The 24704-nt window shown below is 45.5% G+C and overlaps 1 protein-coding gene across 1 annotated transcript in view; it reads right to left on the reverse strand.

The window, feature by feature from the left end:
- Positions 1–1407: 1407 nt before the first annotated feature.
- LOC139049835 (DNA topoisomerase I, mitochondrial-like) overlaps positions 1408–24704 on the reverse strand; it is a 110743-nt gene continuing 87446 nt past the window's right edge. Inside the window, exons 15-18 of the mRNA XM_070525658.1 lie at positions 19944–20071; positions 5076–5170; positions 4832–4981; positions 1408–2855 (exon numbers count right to left, since the gene is read on the reverse strand). Coding sequence (XP_070381759.1) covers positions 2753–2855; positions 4832–4981; positions 5076–5170; positions 19944–20071 — 476 coding nt within the window. The 3' untranslated portion in view covers positions 1408–2752. The remainder of the gene's footprint in view (positions 2856–4831; positions 4982–5075; positions 5171–19943; positions 20072–24704) is intronic.

Below are 24704 nucleotides of genomic sequence, written 5' to 3' on the forward strand. Positions count from 1 at the left end.
GAGGCAAGCACAAAAAAATTCAGACAACATTCCGTTATGAAGTAGCGGAGTTTAATACGTAAAAGGCAGAGGCCGAGGACTGGTGAAGGGAACACATCTTCTATAGGGAAATTTAGCAGGCATGTTCCTTTATGGGAAAGTCGCACTGTCGTTGCCCTCATTCAATTCTACCACCGGTATTGGTTGGGTACATGCGGGTTGGCACAAATGCGTACAACGCGCGAGAAGCGTGCGAAAGCTGCAGTTTATATAAGCAGCAGAAGAAAATCGGGATGCCCCACGACAACCCAGGACCGTTACTCCTATTCACAGGATAGTATGTTATAAAGAGTTGGCTACATCCTCCATCGCATGTCCGACTTTAACCTCTGGACATACTAACCTGATATTTTGCAGCATAGAAATACGGTGCACCTAAAGCAACTTCTTGGCTACACTCGAAGGAAACCATACGAACACGGTTCCTTGAAAGCATAGTCATGTCTTGCACAGCACCAGAATGTTTCCTTGTCCTGGTACAACATTACTGCGACACCCAGTTCCCATTACAAAATAAGTTGCCTAGGCAAAGCGCACAGTATTGTTTAGCCCGAGCATTCTAAAATCTGAAAGTACTACTAAAGTAACGGATTGTACAATGAAAGTTGGAAGTGTCCTGTACCATATTTTTGACATTTGTGCGACAAATATGTGTGCTTTTGCATACATGAATCGCTGACCGAATCTCATAAGTGTCCTAATGTTGCCTATATGACAACTCTACTCCTGCCAGCATGGTAGTTCACGTTGCGAGAACTTCTGCATTCTTTACTGGCTGCGAAACCATCATGCACAACAAACAATCTAAAGGCACAGCCTTAGTAAAAAGAAGTTCCCGTGTAATTTCTTGCGCTAGAAGGCTCCAAAGGGCAAGGACAACATTTTCCCACTTTCTCCAGTGCTTTCGAGCAGGGTGAACACAGTAGCAGGCCTACTCAACATAGCAGACTTGGCTGCAGTCACGAGTTTCTTGACAAAAGCTGCACATTATAGAAAAACGTGCCATGGTTCATATTTTCAATTTGTGAGCATCATTAATAGCACTCAGCAGATTAAGCCACCTGTCCAAATGGTGCCAAGCATCCAGACAGACCAACGAACCTTACCACATGGCCGTGAATCAATGCTCCTAACAGAAATGAGGAATCTCACAGCAAAGAGCCACAGCCAAACTAACTTGATAAGCAGGGTGTGCATGTTGCACATGACTACAGCACCCTGACCAGAATACTTTCAATGTTGCAACAAGCTGCCCATCTATATGATGCTTATTCGATTCGCTGAAATGCAATGCTGATGGTGGCACCAGCCCAATGACTAACTGTATGCATGCTACACTCCCAGGGAGTACAAGACAGACACACACTATACATCTTTTTTTAACCTTTACTGCTGATATGGTAAGACAATGCTTAGAAATGAATAATGCACGTTCACAGATGGTCCAGAAAGAACAAAGAGCACCAATGCCAGTATTTTTTGCCCAGACAGTGCGGATGAAAGGCTAAACCAATGCATCAGCACAAGATACTGCTTGAAAAATCAAGAGTGCCTGTGTACATTGACGACAATGTGCAAGTTCGGTATACAAGTTTCATTTCCTGATAGTGATGACACTGGTACCTAAAATATAGTGCACCCATATTACTAGAAAGAACATAATAGAACAGTGGAAATTCATTGACTAATTCATATTCTGCAGATGCCACATAAATCAAGGTACATTACTTTTGTTTTGCAATCATCATACCAATGCAGGCTGCATCTTTTAACTACATCACTATGCTTAGATACTCCACTTTGCTCCCTATATTCAACATCATAATTTGAAGCACACAAGTGCCATGCCAGTTTCTTACAAAGTTGTCTTGGTCATAACTGTTTACAGTGGTCAATTATGTTAAGATTCATGCGGAAAGCATGCTTTATTACCATAAAAGCTCATTTATGCATCACCAGGGAAGAATCTGCGATGGCATTCACTGTGGGGCTGCCTAAATGAAGCCAGATGAGAAAAATATCCGAGAAGCTCGCACACACATGCACACAAAACAACACACAACATAACACTGACAATGTATACTTTCGACATGATCCTTACCCTCTTTCAAAAAAAGTTTTGTTAGCCCCCGGTCACAGCAACAGACAACAAAGGAGGAAGTCACAATTGCCTTATGTATACATGCATATGCACCCAAAGGTGCGCAACCATAAATAAAAGTTTTTCTTAGCTTAAAAGCAAAACATAAAACAGCAGTGCTCCCAGCAAACACACTTCAGTCCTCAAATATCCCCTGATAACATTGACACAGCAAGCAAGAGGGGAAAAAAAGTGATGGTCACATGTAGCTGGTGGGTGGAAGGAAAAAAAGGGGGGGGGGGGAAAAGAGGCGGTCAAAACAAACGGCATCAGGTTGAGCAAACAGACAGACCTGAAATGAGAGAATCTGGCTATGGTGCAGTTTCCCTTTCCACAGCTATGGGAAAGTGAGATAGATGGCTGGTGGGAACAGTGGAGGGGTCTCTGGTGGGGTAAAGGGCTCTGCCCCCTCTGCCCTTCCCCCTGATAGTGCTTCAGTTATTGGGAACTGTGCGGGAGCCCAAAGGCTGGCTTGGCCAGCACCTGGGGCTAGGAGGGCAGAAGGGGAGGAGCAACTCATCACTTCAGTCCAAATGGGATCAACTTGGTAGCAGCTACTAGGCAGGCCTCTGCTCAAAACTTGTAATCGGGACCTGCCATCTCTATGGCCCAACGGAACTTGTCCCGCTGGGTCTTGTTGTAGATCTTGTCAATAGGGACGTTCCACTTCTTGCACCTGTAAAGGCATTATTAATATGAGCATTATAAGATGCAGCTTGAGCACATGTAAATATGTGACAAAAGCACCAAACTCGCAAGCTTTCCTGGGCACATGTGGAACAAGAAGATTCTCTATCATCCAGACACACTTACACCAATATATGGCGATTACAGCACACATTTTTTGAACTGATGGCTGTATTTTTTGGCGATTAATGATCGTGCGCCGACAAGCATGGCGTCACGCCTACCCATGGCAGCAGGGTACAGAAGCAGACAGCCAGCGTTTGGCATAGCTTCGCTGATTTTCATGCAGTTTGAGAGTCCCTAGAGCATAAGTAGCGAAGTGCAAGCGAATGCAACTGCACGAGCACGGGCAGAGAAGGAGACACTAGGTACAATCCAACAAATGCCCACAGGATGTAGCGTCAGACAAACTGCCTAGATTCCGTCTTGCAATGCACAGGGCATAATAGGCAAGACGTTGCCTCCCACATAGCCAGCACAATTGATGGACCAGTTCTTTGCCGGTCCAATCAATTTGGCCGAAACGTCTGCCTCCCATCATCGCTTACAGGAGCATAAAAATCAGCTACAACTTGCTTCAGACACGAAACAGTGGCTAATACAATAAAGTTATGTCGAAAGTGCATCTTCTCTGCAAAGCTGCACCCGGTACTAAAGCACTGCTGAGAATGGAAGCCGTGATGCGAGGACATTTCGCAGGTGGGCAGCACACACTAGAGTTTTACCAGTGCCAACTTACTGTACGGTAAGTGTGGCAATGCTGTACCAGCAGAGGACTGCGCATGTGCGTACTTCACCATACAGAAAAACATTCCGTGCACCATACTAGTTTGCACCCCACCGCGCATGTCCGCGTCTCACGTGCGTTTTTCACCATGACAGGACCAAGGCACAAGCTAACTTTAATTCACCTTCTGCCAAGCGACGAGTGGCAGCAAGCATGACAGCCTTTCTAACTGGAAGATAAACTTCAGCTGAACTTGTGGCTGTACCCTTCATAATAAGTAATATACTCAGGCTGAATGTGAAAAAATATTTGAAGAAGCAAAACTCAAACAGAAAATAAAAAGTGGAAAAAGAAAACATTTAAGGTTGGTGGCACCATCTAGTGACGCAGAGTCTACATAGAGGGGATGCGGATTTTTATTGCACTAACGATGTTCTACTTATCTGCTGGTCTAAAGCGTCGGCAGTGATGCAATTTACAACAGTTTCTTTTTATATTTTGCTTAGACAAGAACACCTACGCAACCAAAAGATGTTTCACGTGTTGTAGGACAAAGTGTCACAAGATTTCATTACCGACATTGAGACTGGCACCTACGTTTGCCGATACTCGACTCTTCCAAAAAAGAATTATGTGTGTACAACATACAAGCTTAAACTTTATCACATTACCGTACGCATCGAGTGGCACGCGCAGCTGAACCGTCTTCGGTCACCACGGCAGGTTAGTACGGAACAGTAATACCGAACCGTATACCGCACTTACCACACGGTAATATGGCACTGCTGAAACTCTCCACTGGTGGAGCCGAATTCGCTACCAGTGACAAAACAATGAACAGGATGGACGACGAGATTAACCCACACTGATGCTGATTGTCCTTTGTCCAATCTCTTGCACAGTTTTTCTTACTAGATGAATAACCGACTCGCCCTACTTAAAGCCCCTGAATGAGGCAACATTTTACCAGGCCTATTTTGTTTGTAAGCAGGCATGCCGTACTTATCCTTATCAAGGAGGCAATGAAAAAAAAAGATACCCTCCTCTTTGTTCATAGCAGAGTGCGGGAGTGTAGATCACCTATCTATGTTCCTTTATAGATTACTTTTCATCGAAGGGAAGGTCCCTAAATCACTTGATCCAAAACTAGTAGACAATGACGAACAAGTGGATAATGTGATCAATAGCTGCAAAAAGGTTTTATAGCTACAGCTTTGGAGACAATAATGCAGTCTCACCAGGCAACACTGATCCTTGGGTCAAGATAGTTGAGCTTGGAGGTGCCCAAGGCAATCTGCTTGTTCTCCTCTTTATCCATTGCTTGCACCTCCAACTTCTTCATTTGGTCTTCCAGTTGCTGCATGCGCTTCTTTTTGCGTTCCAACAGCCTAGAGAATATTTCAGATTTGTATCAACATGCCAACAAGCCAGCTTTGCTCCCTTCACTGTTGAATTTCTATGCCCCACTGCTGCAACACTTACTGTTTGTCCTTCTCTGACCGGGAGTTGTGGTAGTCAGATTTGAGCTGTTTGACTTCCGTTTTGCATTGTCGGATCTGTTCTTCCTTTTCCTCCATCTGAAATAATCACACAACATTAGCTGTGCTATCTGCTCACAAGAAATTGCAAATGATATGCATACATATATACCAATTCCAGACACCATCTTTTGAAGTGCTACGGTTCACTGTGTGCGGCGATGAATGAAATGAATGCCAAGCGCCTGAGACAACATGCCTGATCGTCACGCTCAACAACACAAAAAGACTTGTCCATTGTGTGTATGCGACGGGATTATGCACCAGTGCAAATCTCACTCTCCTTTGTCCTAAGTTCAGCCCATCTATGCTAGGGAGTGGGTTTTCTCGACATTCTTCTGTGTCGGCTGACCAGTGTGCTGACAAGGCCCTCTACCAGGGGAGAGTGAGGCTGCCCAGATGGCGTGGGTGTAAGAAGGACAGCAAAACGCCACGTGGACATCTTCTCTGCCCTTGCGTGCAAGAGCACGCACGCCAAACGGTTCTGTACTTTGTCTTGAAACGCACCGCTCACCTGTAACGACGTATTAAACTTCTGTTACTTGTTTTTACATCATCTCATTTTCCCTGCCAAACCCTCTCCCGATGGTCATCTGAGCTCCAAGCAGACGCTGTTGAAGGTGGCCAAAACCTCATCCTCGTACAACTGGTGGCAACCTTAACCAGAGGGAACCTTAACCAGAGGGAACCTTAACCAGAGGGAACCTTAACCAGAGGGAACCTTAACCAGAGGGAACCTTAACCAAGGGTTCTCCTCATGATTGACAGCAGGAGAAATGCCACCCACTGCTTCAGTTGACTGCCCGTGCCTTTGAGGGAAGGCTCTTGCATTTTAAATGGTCAATGTGGTCAAAGTTTCAGATACCTTTCTTTCCCCAGAATTTCCATGTGTTCTATTACTACATAGGGTAATATTAGGAACAAATATGAAGCAGAAGTTGAGAAAATAGCACTTTTCTAGTGAGCTTAAAGCAAAAAAATGGTAGAGAATCAAGCTTCGGGCGTATCGTGTCTCATCTCTCACTTGTTTGTCGATAAGGTCTACAAGTATTCGTAGCGACCGTCTTATGATGGTTGGCCAGTCATCAGCAACTTTGCAGGTCGCATTGCTTAGGCTGGCAGGCCCAACCAGCGCCGCTTCATTGAGAGTCTACAACTGAAGTCCTGGTTTCATGCCACTGGACAGAGGGCAACTTTATTCACACCCACCATATTTGCTGTACTATCACGCTTGCGGTTTATGCCCAAAACACCATATGGCAGAGTTTTCCCCCCAAAAAATTTGAGGGGTGGGCATCCTCCGGCCGGAACAGGGGATACACAATTAAAAATTTTCCCCTTCTGTTTTTTTGATACGACCATGGTTTTTAATAATACATTCAACAATTTTGCATTTTGAACACTTCAGTAAGAAACATGAGCCCACAACACAGTTTGGATCGGGGGAGGTATACATGCAAATAAGTTCTTTTCGCCTTTTCTTCTTTTTTTTTTAGGTGACCATTTCTCAATGGTGGGATTCAACAATTTTGCATTTTGGACATACGAAAGAAACCTTAATGAGTGATGCATGCTTCCTGTGACTGACAGGAATCACCGGGTTAAAGTAATTCACAGCTCGCTACTGTCAAAATGCTCACAAAATGCACGCCAGCAATTAAAATCTGAATCAGCTAACAGGAGTGCTTCCTGTGTGCACATGGCAGCAGCAATGAATTGCGACACCTGTTCTTCCTCTTTTTGCATGGAGAAATACTGCGCTGCAGCTGCCTTCAGCTCCGATATCCTCTCTTTATGATGGTACAAAAATGATGCCATTAAGTCAAAAGAAAGGGCCTGATCAGCAGTGCAATGCCGCCTACAGAAGCAGAATTTTTGTTGTAGCATACTAGGAAAGTACAATTCTCCACTTCCACTTTTAATTTCCGTTTAACATGTCCCCCTGTGCTAAAAGAACACCACAGAATTCAGAGAGAGAAAGAGAGAAAATCAAAAACAACCAAATCAACCATTCTAACTGCACAGACACCCCTACAGGAGTGGGCAGTGAACCGGAGAAGTGGGAGGCATTTAACCACCCTTCACGAAGGGTGGTGACGATTTTACGTGGTTTGCGGAGTTTGGCTCATCCCCATCCCATGCTGCAACAATTCACGCAAAGCTTCGTACAGTAGAACCTCGTTGATACGTTCCCATTATGTATGTTTCCCCAACGCCAAGGTTCGCAATTGAGAACCTTTCCATAGAACCTTTCCTTGCAGAGTGCGAAATTTCCGTTATTGCTGCTATACAGTCAACGCTGGATTTTTGGAACTCCCTAGGTACCCCAAAGACGCTAGGCCATAGCTTACCACGAAAAGCTAGGTCTAACGACAGTGCAAAACTAACTTGTAGCCTCGAACCAGCGCACTCACATGCCTACCACTGGCAACCGTAGTAATCAAAATCGCGGCCATGGTGGCTTGAATTATAGCAGTTTCAGATCTGCGGTCACAGGAAGAAATCACATGGTGTCAGCACCCCAAATTTCAGAAATCAGAATGTCAGCACCCCAAATTTCCAATGTCCTTATACATTAGACAAGTTTAGTATAAGGTACGCTAAATAATAGCGGGTTGTCACTGCGCATGCGCTGAACGTTAAACGAAATAGCGGGTATAGTGGGCGTACGCAACATAAACGAGTTAGCGTTAGCGTTTTTACGTGGTTTGCGGAGTTTGTGCGAAACATGGCGGCGGTCCTGCTTTTGTAAAATGCACTTCGTAACAAATGATTATGTAAACGGCTTTCGCTTAGTCTCAGGCCGTTTCGACAACAGAGCATTGTGGATAACCTCGTGGCGTTTTCGCGAGATTGCTTCTCGTTTCGAACGAGTCGAAGCCTAACGAAAGAAACATTCGAGATGTCAGCGCGACGTATTGCTACAGTCGAGAAATAGCTGCAATGACGGCATATGGCCTCTGAGATCCGAAGATATCGCCGGCCAAATAAAATTGTAGAAAACATGCGCTGCTTAGCGTACGCTACACTACAGTGTATAGCATACGCTATAATTTGCGTACGCTAAACTACAGCTGTCTACTGGTTCTATGAGGTACATAACAGTGCCTCAAAGGCATAAAAATTATCAGACATGTCCGAAAAATCGGTCATTGACTGTACATTGGTGGTAGGGATAGGTGGCAGTGCTGCAGGGAAGTCCCTATAATCACGCAGGCCTGAAAATTCAGGAGTTAAAAATCATTCGCAACTGTAATCAACATTTTTCCCTACCAGAATACAGAATAACCTCGTCGATACAATCCCACTAGGTACAATTTGCTGGCTCCAAAATTCGCAACTGAGAACACAATAAATGACCCAATACAGCTATGCCTTTTTACCGATTAATACATATATTTCTCGAAAACACAACCTTTTGGCTATGTATGTTCAGTACGTTGCCAAATTGCAGTTGTAAGACACATTTTATGGTAGCTAAATGCCATGTAAACTAGAAATGGCTCGAGGCGCACGCAATCGAAAATAGCCTCCCACCACAGCAGCTTCCTTGCAATACTCGCTCACCCATGGCACGTGAAAATGCTGGCACACATTCATTTCCATTCTGGTACCACCAAAACTCCCAGGCTGTCACAAGCCGCATTCACCACTATCGCCGCCAACCCTAATGCAATATGCATCTTCACCTATCGTTTCACAGCACGTGGGGTATAGTGCTGTTGCAAGCGTACCGCACGCTTTTAATAAGCGATAACCACACGTCACCGGTTCCCTGCTACAAGGAGCATAAAGTGAGCCACATGTTTTGGTTTTGCAGCCTTGCAGACATTCTATTCCTGTGTCACCCACCAGCTCGATTTCATTTCACATTTCCGTCGCTGATGCAATAGATAAAATGACAACGTGCATCTTAGGTCGCTCAGGTCCCCAACCACCCACCAGCTGGATGCACATCAAGCGTCTCGTGTTGCAACGATTCGCACGCGTGGGCTTGTCAAAACTTCCCACTAAAATGCTCTGCTTGTAAGAAGCTGTAGACTCAGGCCAGGAATGCAAACATAAGTTTGGAAAAACTGCAAAAACGACAACACACGTCTCAAACCGCTCGGGCCTCACCAACTCAGCATGCAGTGCCATCCCATGCTGCAACAATTCACGCAAAGCTTCGTACAGTAGAACCTCGTTGATACATTCCCATTATGTATGTTTCCCCCAACGCCAAGGTTCGCAATCGAGAACCCAGAAAATGACCCAATAGAGTTATGCAAATTTTTTACCGGTTCACATGCTTCTGGAAAACACTATTTTTTCGGCACCAATGTTCAGTACATTGCCAAACTGCGATGGTATGATACGTTTTCCGGCCACTAGATCCTGTGTAAACAAGAAAAAGCCCGCGGCGCGCGATCGAGAACAGTATATAGCTGCCAGCCACAACAGCTTCACTGCAATACTCGCCCGCCCTCTTCGGGTGATAATGCCGGCGCGTACTCAGTTTCTTATTTTGGTACCGGCAAATTTCTCCGGGGTCGTCGCACGTGGCATCCACAGCTATCACCGCCAATCTTATTACGAGAAGGACCTTCGCCTATCTGTTCCAGAGCCCATGGTGCCATCGGAAGCATAGTGCACACTTTTAATAGGCAATAACTGAAACATGCCGCTGTTGCCTGCAGCCCAGACTGCAATCGTATACGTTTTCCGGCCACCAGATCCCATGTGAACAAGGGGCGAGGCGTGCACGACCGAGAACAGTACACAGCCGCCTCTCTCATGCAAAAACGACGGCACAAACAGTTTCTTATTCCCGTACCAACAAACTTTTGCCCGAATCGTCGCACGGCGCATTCACAGCTGTAGCCGCAAAGCCCATTGCGATAAGCATCTTCACCTATGTTTTCTTCAGAGCGCATGGTGCATAGTGCCATTAGTACCATAATGCACGCTTTCAGAAGGCGATAATCCAAATGCACCACTTTTCCCTGCGGCAGGCGGCACAATGTGGGCATCACATTTCGCTTCGGCTGCATGCGGTGTCACCCACAAGCTCGATTTCGCTTCGACTTCCTGTGGCCTTTTTAAAGCACCACGCAATAGTCTCTGTACAGTCAAGTTTGCGGCTACTCTGGCGCCATCTGGAACAGCGATGCGACAGTACTGGAAAGGTGGCTCTGCAGCTCGGCCGGCTCGACGTGTATTACTTCACTGCCACGGCACTTTATGTCGGCCACAGTTGGGACCGTTTTGCTTTGTTAATTAGCCGTCTTTCTTTTTTCCGGATACGTCTTGCAACGCAAGGAAACTAATTCACAAGCGCAATTGGACCTTACGAAAGGGGCATAATGAACGTCGATCGTTGTACATGATGAAAAGCAAACATTCGCATCATATCAATTCCGATCTCTTGATTAATAAAATCATTTTTCAGCTGCAGATGGCTCTGAATGGGTCCCAAACGCCAGGATAATCTCCAATCATTTTGTCAATGGAGAAAAAAGCACAATCGAAAGTTGTCCTGATGACAACCCGACGGATTTTTCGGACGTTTACAAAGTGCGGCAAGCTGATGAGAATAATTTTATGAATGAAAAGACCTGATAAATAAGGGCTCTTTTGTCTTACTAGCCACGCGAAGCGACTTGTTTCACCGATTACGTCAACGAGTAGGTCCCGGATCTGTGTTCAGTAGTGAGCTATGACAGACCACTTACAACTGCTTTAATACTGCAAAAGCTTTTGTTTAGCGCTGTGCCAGACGACGGAGAACAAAGAATGTTTGAGTACCATGGTGTCGCACAGTCACTTTCAATTATGATCGTGCCCGACCGGATCAAATTTCTCAATTTTGATCAAGCATGGTCACTGCTACATGGCCCAACAATTCAAATCGAGTTAGTTTAGCTCACTCGGCATGACGGTGCTGACAACAGCCTACGATCGTGAAGCTCGAACTTGATGCGTGGATCGCGATCGACTGAACGCATATAGAGAAAAATCGCTATCCAAAGTGACCGTGCAGCAGTACCTGGCGCAGATCGAGCTGTATGGCTATCTAAAGTAACAATGTGACATGGCATAAAATGATAGGCCGTGGCTTACAATGTGCCAGGGCGAAACGAGGCATGCATCGCCAACAGCGAGGCGTCGATTAAAAATAAGTCAACCTATTAGAAGCACAATGTTTTCAGGGTGCCAGTTTAGCGACTTCAATGTTAGTGTCACAGTAGGCTTTGCTCACGTGCAGGATGACTTCGTACAGTTGTTTTCCCTGCTGCGAACAACACTTAGCGTGAACGTCCAAGCTGGCAACTTCTTTCACGGAGAGAACATGTGAAGTAGCACAACTTGTCTCCGCTGGTTAACGCAGCAGCATGAAAGTACTCTCCTTTTCCTTTTCTTATGCCTGAACCCACAAATAGTATTTGCAACATCGAGGACCACGCTTGTACCTTCATGTACAAAAAAAAAAAAAAAGCGAATCACGGATATACGTGCGGCTTTCGGCGACATGTGCATGAAATTTAAATTTTGCAGTCTTCCCACCTTCCCAGTGTTGCACCGTTGGCCACAGGTGGCACTGAGCAGTGCGACACCACTGATGCTCAGTGGCGCCGCCTGTTCACTGGATGGAGCCTATAGGAAAACTATAAAACGCGTCTCAGGCTGCCAGAGCACCACAAGATCAACGGGCGACGCTTTGCATTACGCAACTATAAAAAAATGCTGCTTTGACTACCCTTAGCTAGATGTTGAGCCAATCAGCTTAAAGGGGGGGGGGGGGAGGGGATCAGAATTAACCTTTTGTTTCTTGACAGAAAGGGCTGAAATTTGGCACACACACTGCACATTGTAATAAAGAGACAAATCTAAAATTTCATTAGGATATTTTATTTAGTTTTTGTTTTACCAGAATTTATAAGTTCCTTGCTTGTGGAAAGCCTGGCCTGGCAGTAGGGAGCTGGGAATACTTTGCATGTTTGCCCAGATGTCTAATCTACATCAAGACAGTGTTCAATTTTTTTTTTAGTGCGCTAATAATTTTTTGCTCAACATAACATGCACATGACTGTGCTTCACTGCATGGAGCCATGTAGTCATTGTGAAATAATTAAATATTGGAAAGATAAAGAAACATTTCAAGACTGTCTTTAAGTGCAGCACAGCTTGTGGATCACAGCAAAACAAACTGGACCAAAATCGGTCCAGCCATTGTTGTGCTACGCTTTCCACGAGCGAGGTGATAGACAAAAAAAAATGCAATTGAGAAAACTGGCTGCAGAGTTTTAAAAGCACTGCAAATTTACTAAAAAGCACCAGGGCTGTAATATTTTGAATCATTGCTGTCAGGCATCTTCTTACACCTTTGCCTCATTGTTTGGTGGGCTTTGGATGCCTTCTTCAGGCGTTCTTTATCCTTTTCTTGCGTCGTCTGGAGTAGTGCACGACCACCATTTTCACTGCCAGACCGAGCCTGGTATCGCACTGTACACCCACAGAAAGCTGTTGGCATCTTGGGCACAGAGTTTTAGCGATCAAAGAGTTCATCGCGAAAACAGGCATAATAATGAACTCAGTCACAAGGGGCCGATATTTGTTCTTGGCATTGCTGCTTCCGCTCAGTCGCGGACACTGGGCGAAAGGAGTTGCGAACACTGCATGCCTGCGCTTCTGCAGTCACCGCCGACACAAAATGCGGCTCGACGCGCGTCTGAATCTTCCGACGATTCGTCTGGTGAGCCTTGAGTCACCATACATTATGTAGCTCGTCGTCGGTTGAAGCTTACTCGCAGGCTGGGTGTCCCTGTCGCACGATGCATCAGAAACGCACACTGTCTCTGCCGGCGATGGAGACCTTCGACCCGCGTCGCCTCCAACAATGCGATCTCGGTTGCCGACTCGCGCGGCCGTATGCACAGGTGCGAGAGCCTCCGTTGGCACGTCTACCGGTGGCTTGGTTATCAGTGTTGATGTCACAGGGCGATTGTCGGCTTCGCTGCTGGAATCGCACGGTGAAAGATAATGCGCCACATTATCCGCGTGTTCAGTCGGGTTCTCCGCTTCCCCCGCTGGCCGCCGTCTTTTTCTCGCCGTAGGAGGCTTGCGCTTCCGTTTTCCGAAGGCATGCTTCATTTAAAAGTTCGTTTCGAAGGAGCAACGATCCATCACTGACCTGGGAGCTTTCATAAATCCAAATTCTGCGAGTGTCAAACGAAGAAATACGCCGGCGTGGTTTTCAAAGCAGACAACTGCGGTCCGCTGTGGTTGCCAGCTTGCCCGCTGCTGCAGCAGCAACCAATGGCGAGACACCTTTCAGTACGGCAACCAATCGGAGGCCCGCTTTCATCGCAGGGCCCGTGTGACTGCCTCTAGCAGACCCGCGCTTCTTTTGTGTTTGTGTGTTTGTTACAAGATGGCGACGACCAAAGAATTCAGAAACGGAATGGCGAAACTTCGAGCTTTCGAACGATACCAACATGGCGGCGTTCGGTGGCGGGAAAGACGAGTTAGGGCTCCGCGAACTGCACTGAATTTACGCGATTTAAAGCTGTTTTCTCGCTCTACGCACTGCGTTTTCCGTCAAACCATTTTGATACAATGTAGATTAAGCATTCAGATACCGAAACGCGTCGTTGCCAAAAATCGATCTTTTTTGCGATTTTCGCAATCTGATCCCCGCGTTTCCCCTTAAGGAGGGACGCGGGGCTCGGATTGCGAAAATCGCAAAAAAGATCGATTTTTGGCAACGACGCGTTTCGGTATCTGCAATGCCTAATCTACACTGTATCAAAATGGTTTGACTGAAAACGCACTAAAAGTGCCCGAAAAAAATTAATTTACGAGTGTGTAGGGCGAGAAAACAGCTTTAATTCGCGTAAAATCACCGCAATTCGCGGAGCCCTAACTCTTCTTTCCCGCCACCGAACGCCGCCATCTTGGTATCGTTCGAAAGCTCGAAGTTTCGCCATTCCCTTTCTGAATTCTTCGGTCGTCGCCATCTTGTAACAAACACACAAACACAAAAGAAGCGCGGGTCTGCTAGAGGTGGTCACACGGGCCCTGCGATGAAAGCGGGCCTCCGATTGGTCGCCGTACTGAAAGGCGTCTCGCCATTGGTTGCTGCTGCAGCAGCGGGCAAGCTGGCAACCACAGCGGACCGCAGTTGTCTGCTTTGAAAACCACGCCGGCGTGTTTCTTCGTTTAACACTCGCAGAATTCGGATTTATGAAAGCTCCCAGGTCAGTGATGGATCGTCACTCGTTCGAAAAGAACTTTTAAATGAAGCATGCCTTCGGAAAACGGAAGCGCAAGCCTCCTACGGTGAGAAAAAGACGGCGGCCAGCGGGAGAAGCGGAGAACCCGACTGAACACGCGGATAACGTGCCGCGTTATCTTGCACAGTGCGATTCCAGCAGCTAAGCCGACAATCGCCCTGTGACATCGACACTGATAACTAAGCCACCGGAAGACGTGCCAACGGAGGCTTTCGCACCTGTGCGTACGGCCGCGCGAGTCGGCAACCGAGGTCGCGTTGTTGAAGGCGACGCGGGTCGAAGGTCTCCATCGCAGGCAGAGACGGTGTGCGTTTCCGATGCATCGTGCGACAGGGACACGCAGCCTGCGAGTGAGCCCCAACCGTCGACGAGCTACATACTGTATGGTGACTCAAGGATCACCAGACGAATCGTCGCACGATTCAGACGCGCCTCGAGCCGCGTTTTGTCAGCGGTGACTGCAGAAGCGCAGGCATGCAGCGTTCGCGACTCCCTTCGCGCAGTGTCCGCGACTGAGCGGAAGCAGCAATGCCAAGAACAAATTTCGGCTCCTTGTGACTGAGTTCATTATTATGCCCGTTTCCGTGATGAAGTCTTTGATCGCTAAAACTTTGTGCCCAAGATGCCAACAGCGTTCTGTGAGTGTACACTGTGATACCAGGCTCGGTCTGGCAGTGAAAATGGTGGTCATGCACTACTACAGACGGCACAAGAAAAGGATAAAGAACGCCTGAAGAAGGCATCCAAAGCCCACCAAACAATGAGGCAAAGGTGTAAGAAGATGCCCGACAGCAATGATTCAAAATATTACAGCCCTGGTGCTTCTGAATAAATTTGCAGTGCTGTTAAAACTTTGCAGCCAGTTTTCTCAATGGCATTTTTTTTGTCAATCACCTCGCTCGTGGAAAGCGTAGCACAACAATGGCTGGACCGATTTTGGCCCAGTTTGTTTTGCTGTGATCCACAAGCTGTGCTGTACTTAAAGACAGTCTTGAAATGTTTCTTTATCTTTCCATTATTTAATTATTTCACAATTACTACATGGCTCCATGCAGTGAAGCACAGTCATGTGCATGTTATATCGAGCAAAAAATTATTAGTGCTTTAAAAAAAAAAATCGAACACTGTCTTGATGTAGATTAGACATCTGTGCAAACATGCAAAGTATTCCCAGCTCCCTATCATGTTTCGTCACAAGCAAGGAACTTATAAATTCTTATCAAACATAAACTAATTAAGATATCTAAACGAAATTTTAGATTTGTCTTTTTATTGCAATGTGCAGTGTGTGTGCCAAATTTCAGCCCTTTCTGTCAAGAAACAAAAAAGTTAATTCTGATCCCCTCCTCCCCCCTTAAGGGGGGAAGAGGTGCTTAGAACTTTTTTTCATTTTTTTACTGAATTTAATAAAAACTGTCACCCAGACGAGTTTGTCATGCTGATTTCAAAATATATAATTACTTTTTAAATTGAATGAGTGGTTCCAGATATTAAAGTTAATCAGCTATTTATCGGAACAACTGTAAGTATAGTATCAGCCAGAATGTTTATAAAGACATATGGCTGGATACTACAAAGTGTGAGCAACACAACTGTAGGACTATTTTTTTTTATATTGCAGGAATTACAACTTTACAGCAATTTGAAGTTCAATCCCCAGACATGGCAGTTATGTGGTCCAATTAGTAGCCAGATTTTAATATATACAAAAGCGAAATGCCTGCTCTGCTCCTAACACTGCTCTGCTCCTAACATTGTGTAGTACACATATGTAGCTACAGTCAAACCCCGTTACAACGAACACCACATTAACGAACATTTCAGATTAACGAACTTTTAGGAAATCCCGTGCCGACTGCTTATAGTTTCAATGTAAAAATATTTCACGACTACGAACTTCAGAATAACGAACATTTCAGAATAACGATCGTTATTTAATTTCTGTGTCATCTTAACAACACCTCAGTACTACGAACTCATATCCCGAAATGCGAGGATTCTTAGATTTCAGTGTATCTGTCACGGCAGTCGGAGCTCTAAGCTAGCAGACGACGCAGCGCGAAGAGCGGGCGCCTTGCAACTTGCTTCCCGCAAAAACCTGAGATGGCGCGGAAGGAGAAAGATGCGGGCGGAGACTTTTTTTTCCTTCTCCGTTGTGGAGGCAACGACGCACCAGGTTTTGTGAGTGGAGAAGCGGGGAGCATGGGCTCGTAAAACCTGAGACGGTGCGGCAGAAGGAAAAAAAAAGTAGTAATTAACGCTGAAGTGGGCCTTTTCTTTTTTTTCCTGTTGCGGAGGTGACGACGCATCACGTTTTTCTTGCTTGTTTTCTCAGTTGTTCGCGTGCTGTCACCCGTATCAGGCCTGTCCATCTTGTTTTTCTTCTGGTTATATTATTGTGTTAGAAGTGCGTGCCGGCGTTCGCGTTGCCATGAGCTCAACGACTCTAACCACGGCGAGGAAGCGAAAGCAGTTTTCTTTGAGCGAGAGAGTAGAGATTCTTCGCGAGATAGGAGACGGGAAGAAACAATCCGTCGTGGCTAAAGAACGTGGAGTGGCGCGGTCGACGATCGCCACGATTCTCAAAGATAAGGAGAAAATCTTGAAGCACCAGCAAGAATCTTGCTGCACGTTACGGCAGCACCCGAAGACCGCGGCGAGTCCGTGTCGGCCGCAGATGCGTTGGACTGCTTGCGAAAACTCCGCATATTTATAGCCAAAAGCGGCACGGCGACCGAAGGCGTGCATAAGAATGTGGACGGTCTGGAATCGTTCGTGCGGCTGAGTCTGTGCTGCACCCGTCAGAAGACGATCACGGACTATTTCAAATAAATGTGCCTTGTCTGACGATCACGTGTGCATTGTGTGAGAAACGTGTTCAAGGAGGTACCGTTTCAAAGGTAGGACATTTGCGTTACTGAAATGCTATTGTTATGGCTAATTTTTGGGCTTGCACTTTAACGACCTTTCAGAATAACGAACATTTTCCCGCGGTCCCCTGAAGTTCGTTGTACCGAGATTTCACTGTACATGGTGCTGTTAAAGTTATGGTTCTTTGTGACCTGAAGACCGAGATAGCACTTCGGCAAATTTAAAAAACACCAAAAATGAGATTCTGAGAAAACTTGAGAAAACTTGAAAAAACAAAAAGAGCTTATTTTTATAACACCACAATATATTTGGATATATGTATACAAGTGATATTGCATTAGCAGCCTCCAGGAATGTAGTCTGTCTGGCTAGTGTCACTACAATGATGCCTTCTGAGCACCCGCTGCAAGTTTTCAGCAGATGCATGCTCAGCAGACGTAGCCAGCTCGTTTGTCCCCACTGCAGTGTTGTCATCGCGATCTAGCAGTTCCGATTTTCGGTCAGTAGCACAGAGTTGATGCTAATGCTTGAAGTTTTTCTTGAGCTTCACTGTCAATATGCCACAAAATTTCTGGCTGCAGAATAGTAGCGTCGTGCTGAAATGTCAATGAAATGCGGCCGTTGTCAGGAACACTTCGGGGGACTAGGCCTGACACGCCATCGGGATCTTCACCAGCGTCGCTCGACTGAGGGAGCAGGCTCTTATCGATGTCATCAGGAAGCGGCGCGGCGTCGTTTCTCGAAGTTGTACAAGCTTCGCCTTCCTTCTTTTGTAAATTTGTACTTAGTAGCCAACTTCACAGTCGAGGTCAGCATCGGTCAGCGTGGGAAACCTCGTTGGCAGACACGGCATGTGCGCAGCACTCGTGGAGTGATGCAGACGACGCCAGTATTGCTAATGGCGTGGCTAGCTGAGGGTCACGTGCCTTTGTCGACCAACTACAGCACACATTGGGTCTTTATGAGGCGGAATTTCTTCGCTGCCAATGTGCGGACAAAGCCAGTGGTAGCGCGAAAATGAAGAGGAGAGACTTCTTTCAAACAATATGCGGGTCGGCGCGACCGAACGACTGCAGGGGCAATCAAGCGCTGTGGAAAAAGCGCTTTTTACAGAAACTTTGGCTACTATTTGGCCGACACTAATGCCAAAAATTTACATTACGGCTAAAATATTGATTAAGAAGGCGAAAAATTTGGCGTAGTGCTAGAATAATAGTTGGAAATTCCGAAAAAACAATTTTCAAAATATTGCATTTTTGTGTGATTTTTTAGTCTCTAAAACCCGTGTCCCCCCTTAAGTGCTTTGACTCCTCGCACCTAGATGGCGCGGTGAAGTTTTGCACTTTGCAGCGCTCCATTGTTTTACGCTATACTAATGCTCTATCGAATAGCATCCCACAAAGTGTTACCATGCGAAACATACTATCGCAAGCATTTTATGCTATACAGTAAAAGCTTGTTAATTCGAACCGCAAGGGGAAGCCGCTTCAGTTCGAATTAACGAAAGTTCGAACTAACGAAAGTGAAGGAGAGCAACAGTACACTGCGATTTGGAAGCAGTAGGGCATGTCAGAAAGTGATGGCGTGTGCCGCGGGCACACGCCATCTTCAAGTCGAAGCTCTGGGTCCGACTGTGCCACACCACCGATGTCCACCGAAACGAACGTTAGCTGAGGCTTAACACTATCACAATGAATCGCGACGGCCGATACCTCCTAAGTTGAAAACAGAGGTGCACAACCGATGAAGACTGCCGAGACAAAGACGCTGAACATGTGAACGTGGCGAAGGCCCTGATTCGTTGGTTCTTGATTGCAAGCGCAGCTGCGACGTACTTGATTCGCTGTGTTGTGGAGCTTGCCATGCCATCTCCGCACAACATTAGCAGCTGTACAAGATTTGCAAAGCCTCCGAGATTCGCAACGGGCAAGAAGTCTCGGAGGTTACGTAGAACGGAGAGGCGGCGGCCGCCGCTGCCTTCTGGCTGACCCCGCACCGGTTTTTCCGATTTTTTTTTTCCGATTTTGCCTTCTCTCGCCATTCTCTCCGTTTCGGAGGCAATACAGCCTTGTGTGTAGGCAGTAGGCGCGTTTCTCTGGTCGTGTGCCAGGCGAGCGTAGTTCGAATTATCCGTGAGGGAACCTTCTCGCGTTCGAATTAACGGACTTTTTAATACATAGACTTCTGTGGAGCTTGGCTAGACCAAATCGTACAGTTCGAATTATCCATAAATTCGAATTATTGAAGTTCGAATTAACGAGCTTTCACTGTACTAGAACACTTTAATAGTCCAGTCTGTCAAATTTTAGTTAATTCGGATCGTACATCTTCCCCGTTAGTACTATACTAGGTAGTTCTCAAGTACAGCTGAGTCAGGCAAATTAATTTTTTTGTGCGACTCAGAAACATGCATTTACCCAGCCAGTACGTTTTTCCCTTTTTTTTGTATGTGTGAACAAGGTTTTAGTACTGCATATAATTTGAGGCATGGGCAAACAAATGTGCTTTGCTATAATTGATATGGTCAAGCTTGCATTTTGATTTCATTACAGCAGGAGAAATCTCTACTGAAATAAGTATGAACCATTTTATATTTATTTCATTATATCTGCGTTTATTATATAGAGAGGTTCGACTGCATTTAGTAGAAGTAGCAACAGACTTGCCTTCTTTTGTAGGTTTTCCATTTGTTTCCCAAACGTCTTGGGAACAGCTCGTTGATGGTTGCAGAGGATGGCTACAGCCCTGTTTGCTCGATTGTAAGCCAGCATCTTTTCAGGCAGAGACATGTCAGCTAGAAGGAAAAAGAAGTTTGCTATTGGTATCTTCTGAGAACAGTTCAATGGTCACAAATTAAGCAGAAATCCGAACAAGACAGAAGTTCACAGGAAGATGGGAGGCTTGAGGCAATGAGCAGAGGCTGGACAAGGAATGTAGCAAGCTCCAATGACATTCTTTGCCCAACCAGTACTCATTAACATTAGGAGGGTGGAAGACTTGAGTGCACTATTTTGCCAACAGTGCAGCCGATAAAGGCACGCCGAGTTCCATTTGCTGACGCAGCTGCCTTTGAATTTGTTGTCACCAATTCCGGCACTTGCAGCTCACTTTTCATATTCCTTATTCCTTTTAATTCTTTAGACATCTCAGATTCCAGGAGCCTTCCAAAGCAGCTTTCCGCATCGTCTTTACCAAAGCTGTGCCTTTGTTTACATCAACATCTACAACCACAGATCGCTGTTAGCTTAAAATATTGTGGAAATGGCACATCACTGATAGGAAATAACCTCAAAATGTAGCAAAACATACATATGTGGGCATATATGAGCCGCACTGTTCCGCCTTTAGACAAATCAATGCGAGCGCACAAGTAACTGAACTAGATACATAAATTACAGGTTGTTACTGCTTCTTGCTTTTCTTCAACGTCATCCTAACTACAGTTCCCACATTTCATGATGTATAAGTAGGGAAAACTATGCTCGCATACATTTATAGGCCGTACAGTTCTCACGCAAAAACATGGATGACATCGCTGACAGTAGTTAACCGAACAAGGCACTTGTTTATGCTGCTGTATTGTACACACCATCTCTTGTTTCCCGTTTGATGTAGAGATAGATAGCGCATCTCTGGAAATGAAACTTTTCAGCATAACAGCACGTACTGACCCACTCATCTACGTAGCAAATTTTACTGGCAGGCTTCGGGAATAATGACGTAAGATCTTGGCACAGCGCTGTGTCACCACTTCGCATGCTTACAAGAGAATTGAAGAGTAGTTGATTTCAAATCTTGATTTCAAATCTCCAAGGCCATAACTGAACTTTAAAGTAGTTTCCTTCGTCCTAACTGCTTACTATTCAGCTCACATCTGCCGGTAGCCAGTGCATAAACGCCCAACAAATGGCAATGGCAAGGCAATTATACTTTTAGCATTTACATGGATTTCTCTCACTGAAGTTTGCAGTGTTCTCATCTCATATAGACTTGGGTTAGAACAACATTCTTGCTAATTTGCACTCTTTATTAGTTCCCCATCATTTTCGTACATAGTTATATAGTTTGGTAAATAGCCCACTTCTAAGCAAATTATGCAATAAAGCTAAATTTCTACGATTTGTTATTTATTCTGCGAGAAAACTAGATGTATACTTAAAATAGCACATTGAAATACATAAACTCAGCAAGTTTCATCAAAATCGATCCAGAATTAAAGAAAAACTTTTCAAATGCAGGGTCCCCCCTTAATAGTATCCTAAAATAAGTAAGCCATTAACATCAAACTCAACGTTAAATTCTTCAAAAGTGGAAAATGAATGAGCTAAGTAGTCAATGATGGGGGCATCATGAGCCTGGGCAAGATCATTAAATGTGGAGTAAATAAAGCTTCTTTTAGGGACTTTTAAATGAACAGAAACATATACTGCTTTATGATACGATATACCCTCGATAATTTCACACATGTAGCCCGTTTCAGTAAAATGCTCACTGAGGAAAATCAAATCTGACATGCCTTGAGTTTTTCTATAGACTATTTGGTTTAGATTGCAAGATAAGGATAAGTTTACTAGTTCCGTTAATATGGAAGGTTCTGGACCAGAAACTGAGGGATAACCACCAAATTCCTGGCAAGTTGAAATCGCTAAGTATTATTAAATTGGAGGAACAGAGGCCCTGTTCATGAATGAAAGAGCTTAAAACGTGCAATTGACTAAGTGACGACCCAGGAGGACGGTAAACGGTAATTATGTATTGAGTCGTTTCCCAAGTACCCTTTGCATTTATACACATCCTATGTCAGCGGGGCTTTTAATAACAGAAAAGTGAAGGTCAGAGCGAATAAATATAGCTCCACGTCCTCCTCTACCATTGGTACAGTCAGATCTACGGACGGTAAAACCTGGTGGTGTTAAGTTCGACATAACGTATATCACCACTTAGCCAAGTTTCAGTTACACCAACAATTTGTGGAGAGTATGATGAAATTGAAGAAATAAATTTGGGATACTTATTTACTAGGCGTATTGCATTTACATTTAAAAAGTCCAGCTTATTGCAAAGGTAATGTGGCCGTCACCGAGCACTCAGTGATGCTGCGTAACAAACCATTCAATCTTAGAGATGCTTCGACAAGGGAATTAGTATCGTTATCGCAGTTACACCGGACATTATTGATAGAAGCATGGTCAAACCTTTAACGTACAGCATAACCGTTTGAATGGAAAGAGGCCGTCATGCACGCGTGCACCTGCTGTCTTTCGTCGCAGTACGAGCACAGATACACCTAATAAGCGTACTGGCAACCCTTTAGAGCTATTTCGGACGTGCCTGTGGCAAGGGGGAAGTAAAAGGAATACATTCATTTTTTTGGACCAGTCAATTTTTTTCCAATTTTCGCGGCCCCTATGGAGTCCAAAAAAATCAAAAATCGGACGACTGTTATTAGTAAAACTCTTCTAGAACTTCCCGCTCATGTCTTAGCTCAGTGCACATGCACCAGGGCAAGTAAGTCCTCCACTCAATTTGAACTTCTTTAAATCGCAACAAATTTTCGGGCCCCTTCGAGTTCGAATTATCGAGATTCGTCTGTATGATAGAACGGTCTCAGTGACACACTGTGCTAGTCAGCCAATCGTTGGTGTCGACTTCTTATCAATCTTGTATTTAGTGGATTCATTTTGTTGAATTTGAGAGTTGGTTATGAAATATAGTTTCAGGCCATGTCTTCATAATCGATGATAGAAAGCAAGCCATGCTTTATAGGGTGTCTACCAAGATGACATTTTCAAATTTCCTGAGTTTTCCAGGTTTTCCCCGAGTGCCTCTGCAAAATTCCCAGAGTGACACAAAACTTTGTTTTATATCAAGAGATGCTGAAACCATGTCACCTCGATGCTGTCACTCTCTAGTAATCGTGACTTCTGTCTAAATCAACCAATGGACTGAAACATGGCATGCTGTAGGTCAACTGTGGCAAGTACTCAGTGCTGTATTAAAGGAAGGGACACAAGCAAAGGGATACAGGCACTTTTGCATTTCACCCCCATAAAAATGCGGCCACTGCAGCCGGGATTTGATCCCGCACCTTCTGGCGCAGCAGCGAAACGTCATAGCCAATACAGTCGCCAACCGTTTATTCGGACCTCACGGGGACTGCGGAAATGTCCGAATAAACAGGTGTCCGAAAAAGCAGATTAATAAAAAAATGAAATCCTTTATTTCCACGCACTTATTCGGGCTGAGCAGTAGGCTTGAAGAAATCGTGAATGCGCCGTTGCACGCTGTTCCGTTTACGCGCAATCAGATAAGCCTGAATCTCGGAGAGGGTCGTACGGTCACTATAGGCAGCTGAAAGCACAGTCACTGCTTGTACATGCTCCGCATGCGACGGCAGCGTAGCACATGGTGCGTCATCTTCATCGTCCGGCGGTGCAGCAGAAACCCGACGAATGATCTCGCCGTCGTCGAGTTCTGCACATGTCAATACAGCAGTGTCAGCACCTATGAAACTGTCAAATGAGACGGTGTCCGGAATGGCAATGCAACCGCTACGCAGGTCTCGGCAGAACATTTTCCGCGTCAGTAGGGAGCACATCAGAAGGCGACAAATCTTAGGCCTCCCGGTACCCGCTTGCCGGCATTCCCCAGCACAGTCTGCGCGGGCACTGTCGGCGCCATTAGACAATTGACGCGACGTTTCCGCATGCCGCGTTGGATCACCGAAACCTCGACACAGCACACAACGCAAACACCACCGTGCCGACACCAGTCGCACGAACGAAAAACGTGCTCGCAGCGTCGTTCGCGAAGAAACAAATCAGCTGCTGGATTGTCTTGGCATGGCTTACTAAGCTGAAACCGGAACTGCTGTAGAGCCACTATCGAACCAGGCAGAAACGATGATGATGAGCGGGGATTTCCAGTAGCGCCACTTTGTGGGGCAGCAGAAAGGCTCCGTTCAAAACAAAAATGGCGTTCAGCAAGTCGAACCATGCACCGGTCAGGGTCAGTGCATGGTGCTCTCGATCAAATTGGCTCAAGGAGTGTCCGAAAAATCAGACGAGAGGTTGCAAGGTGTCAAAATTTTCGGCAGTTGTTATACATTATGGTCTATGGGGAGAACGGCGGTGCCGCGAAGCTGACCGAATAATTGGGCATGTCCGAATTTTTGGAGTCCGGAAAATCAGTCGGCGACTGTACACCACCATGGTGGGCGAAAAGGAAAGCTCCAGGTAAGTATTGCATTTCAGAATGAACTACAATGAGCGTGCAAGATCGCCAAGATGGTACTAACAACTGAACTTTAACCTCCACATTTAAAATTTGGAGTTTTACGTGCCAAAACCACGATCTGATTATGAGGCCCGCTGTAGGAGGGAAATCTGCATTAATTTTGACCACATGGTGTTCTTTAATGTGCACAT

This window comes from Dermacentor albipictus, chromosome 1 (assembly GCF_038994185.2).
Source record: "Dermacentor albipictus isolate Rhodes 1998 colony chromosome 1, USDA_Dalb.pri_finalv2, whole genome shotgun sequence".
Lineage (NCBI taxonomy): Eukaryota > Metazoa > Arthropoda > Arachnida > Ixodida > Ixodidae > Dermacentor > Dermacentor albipictus.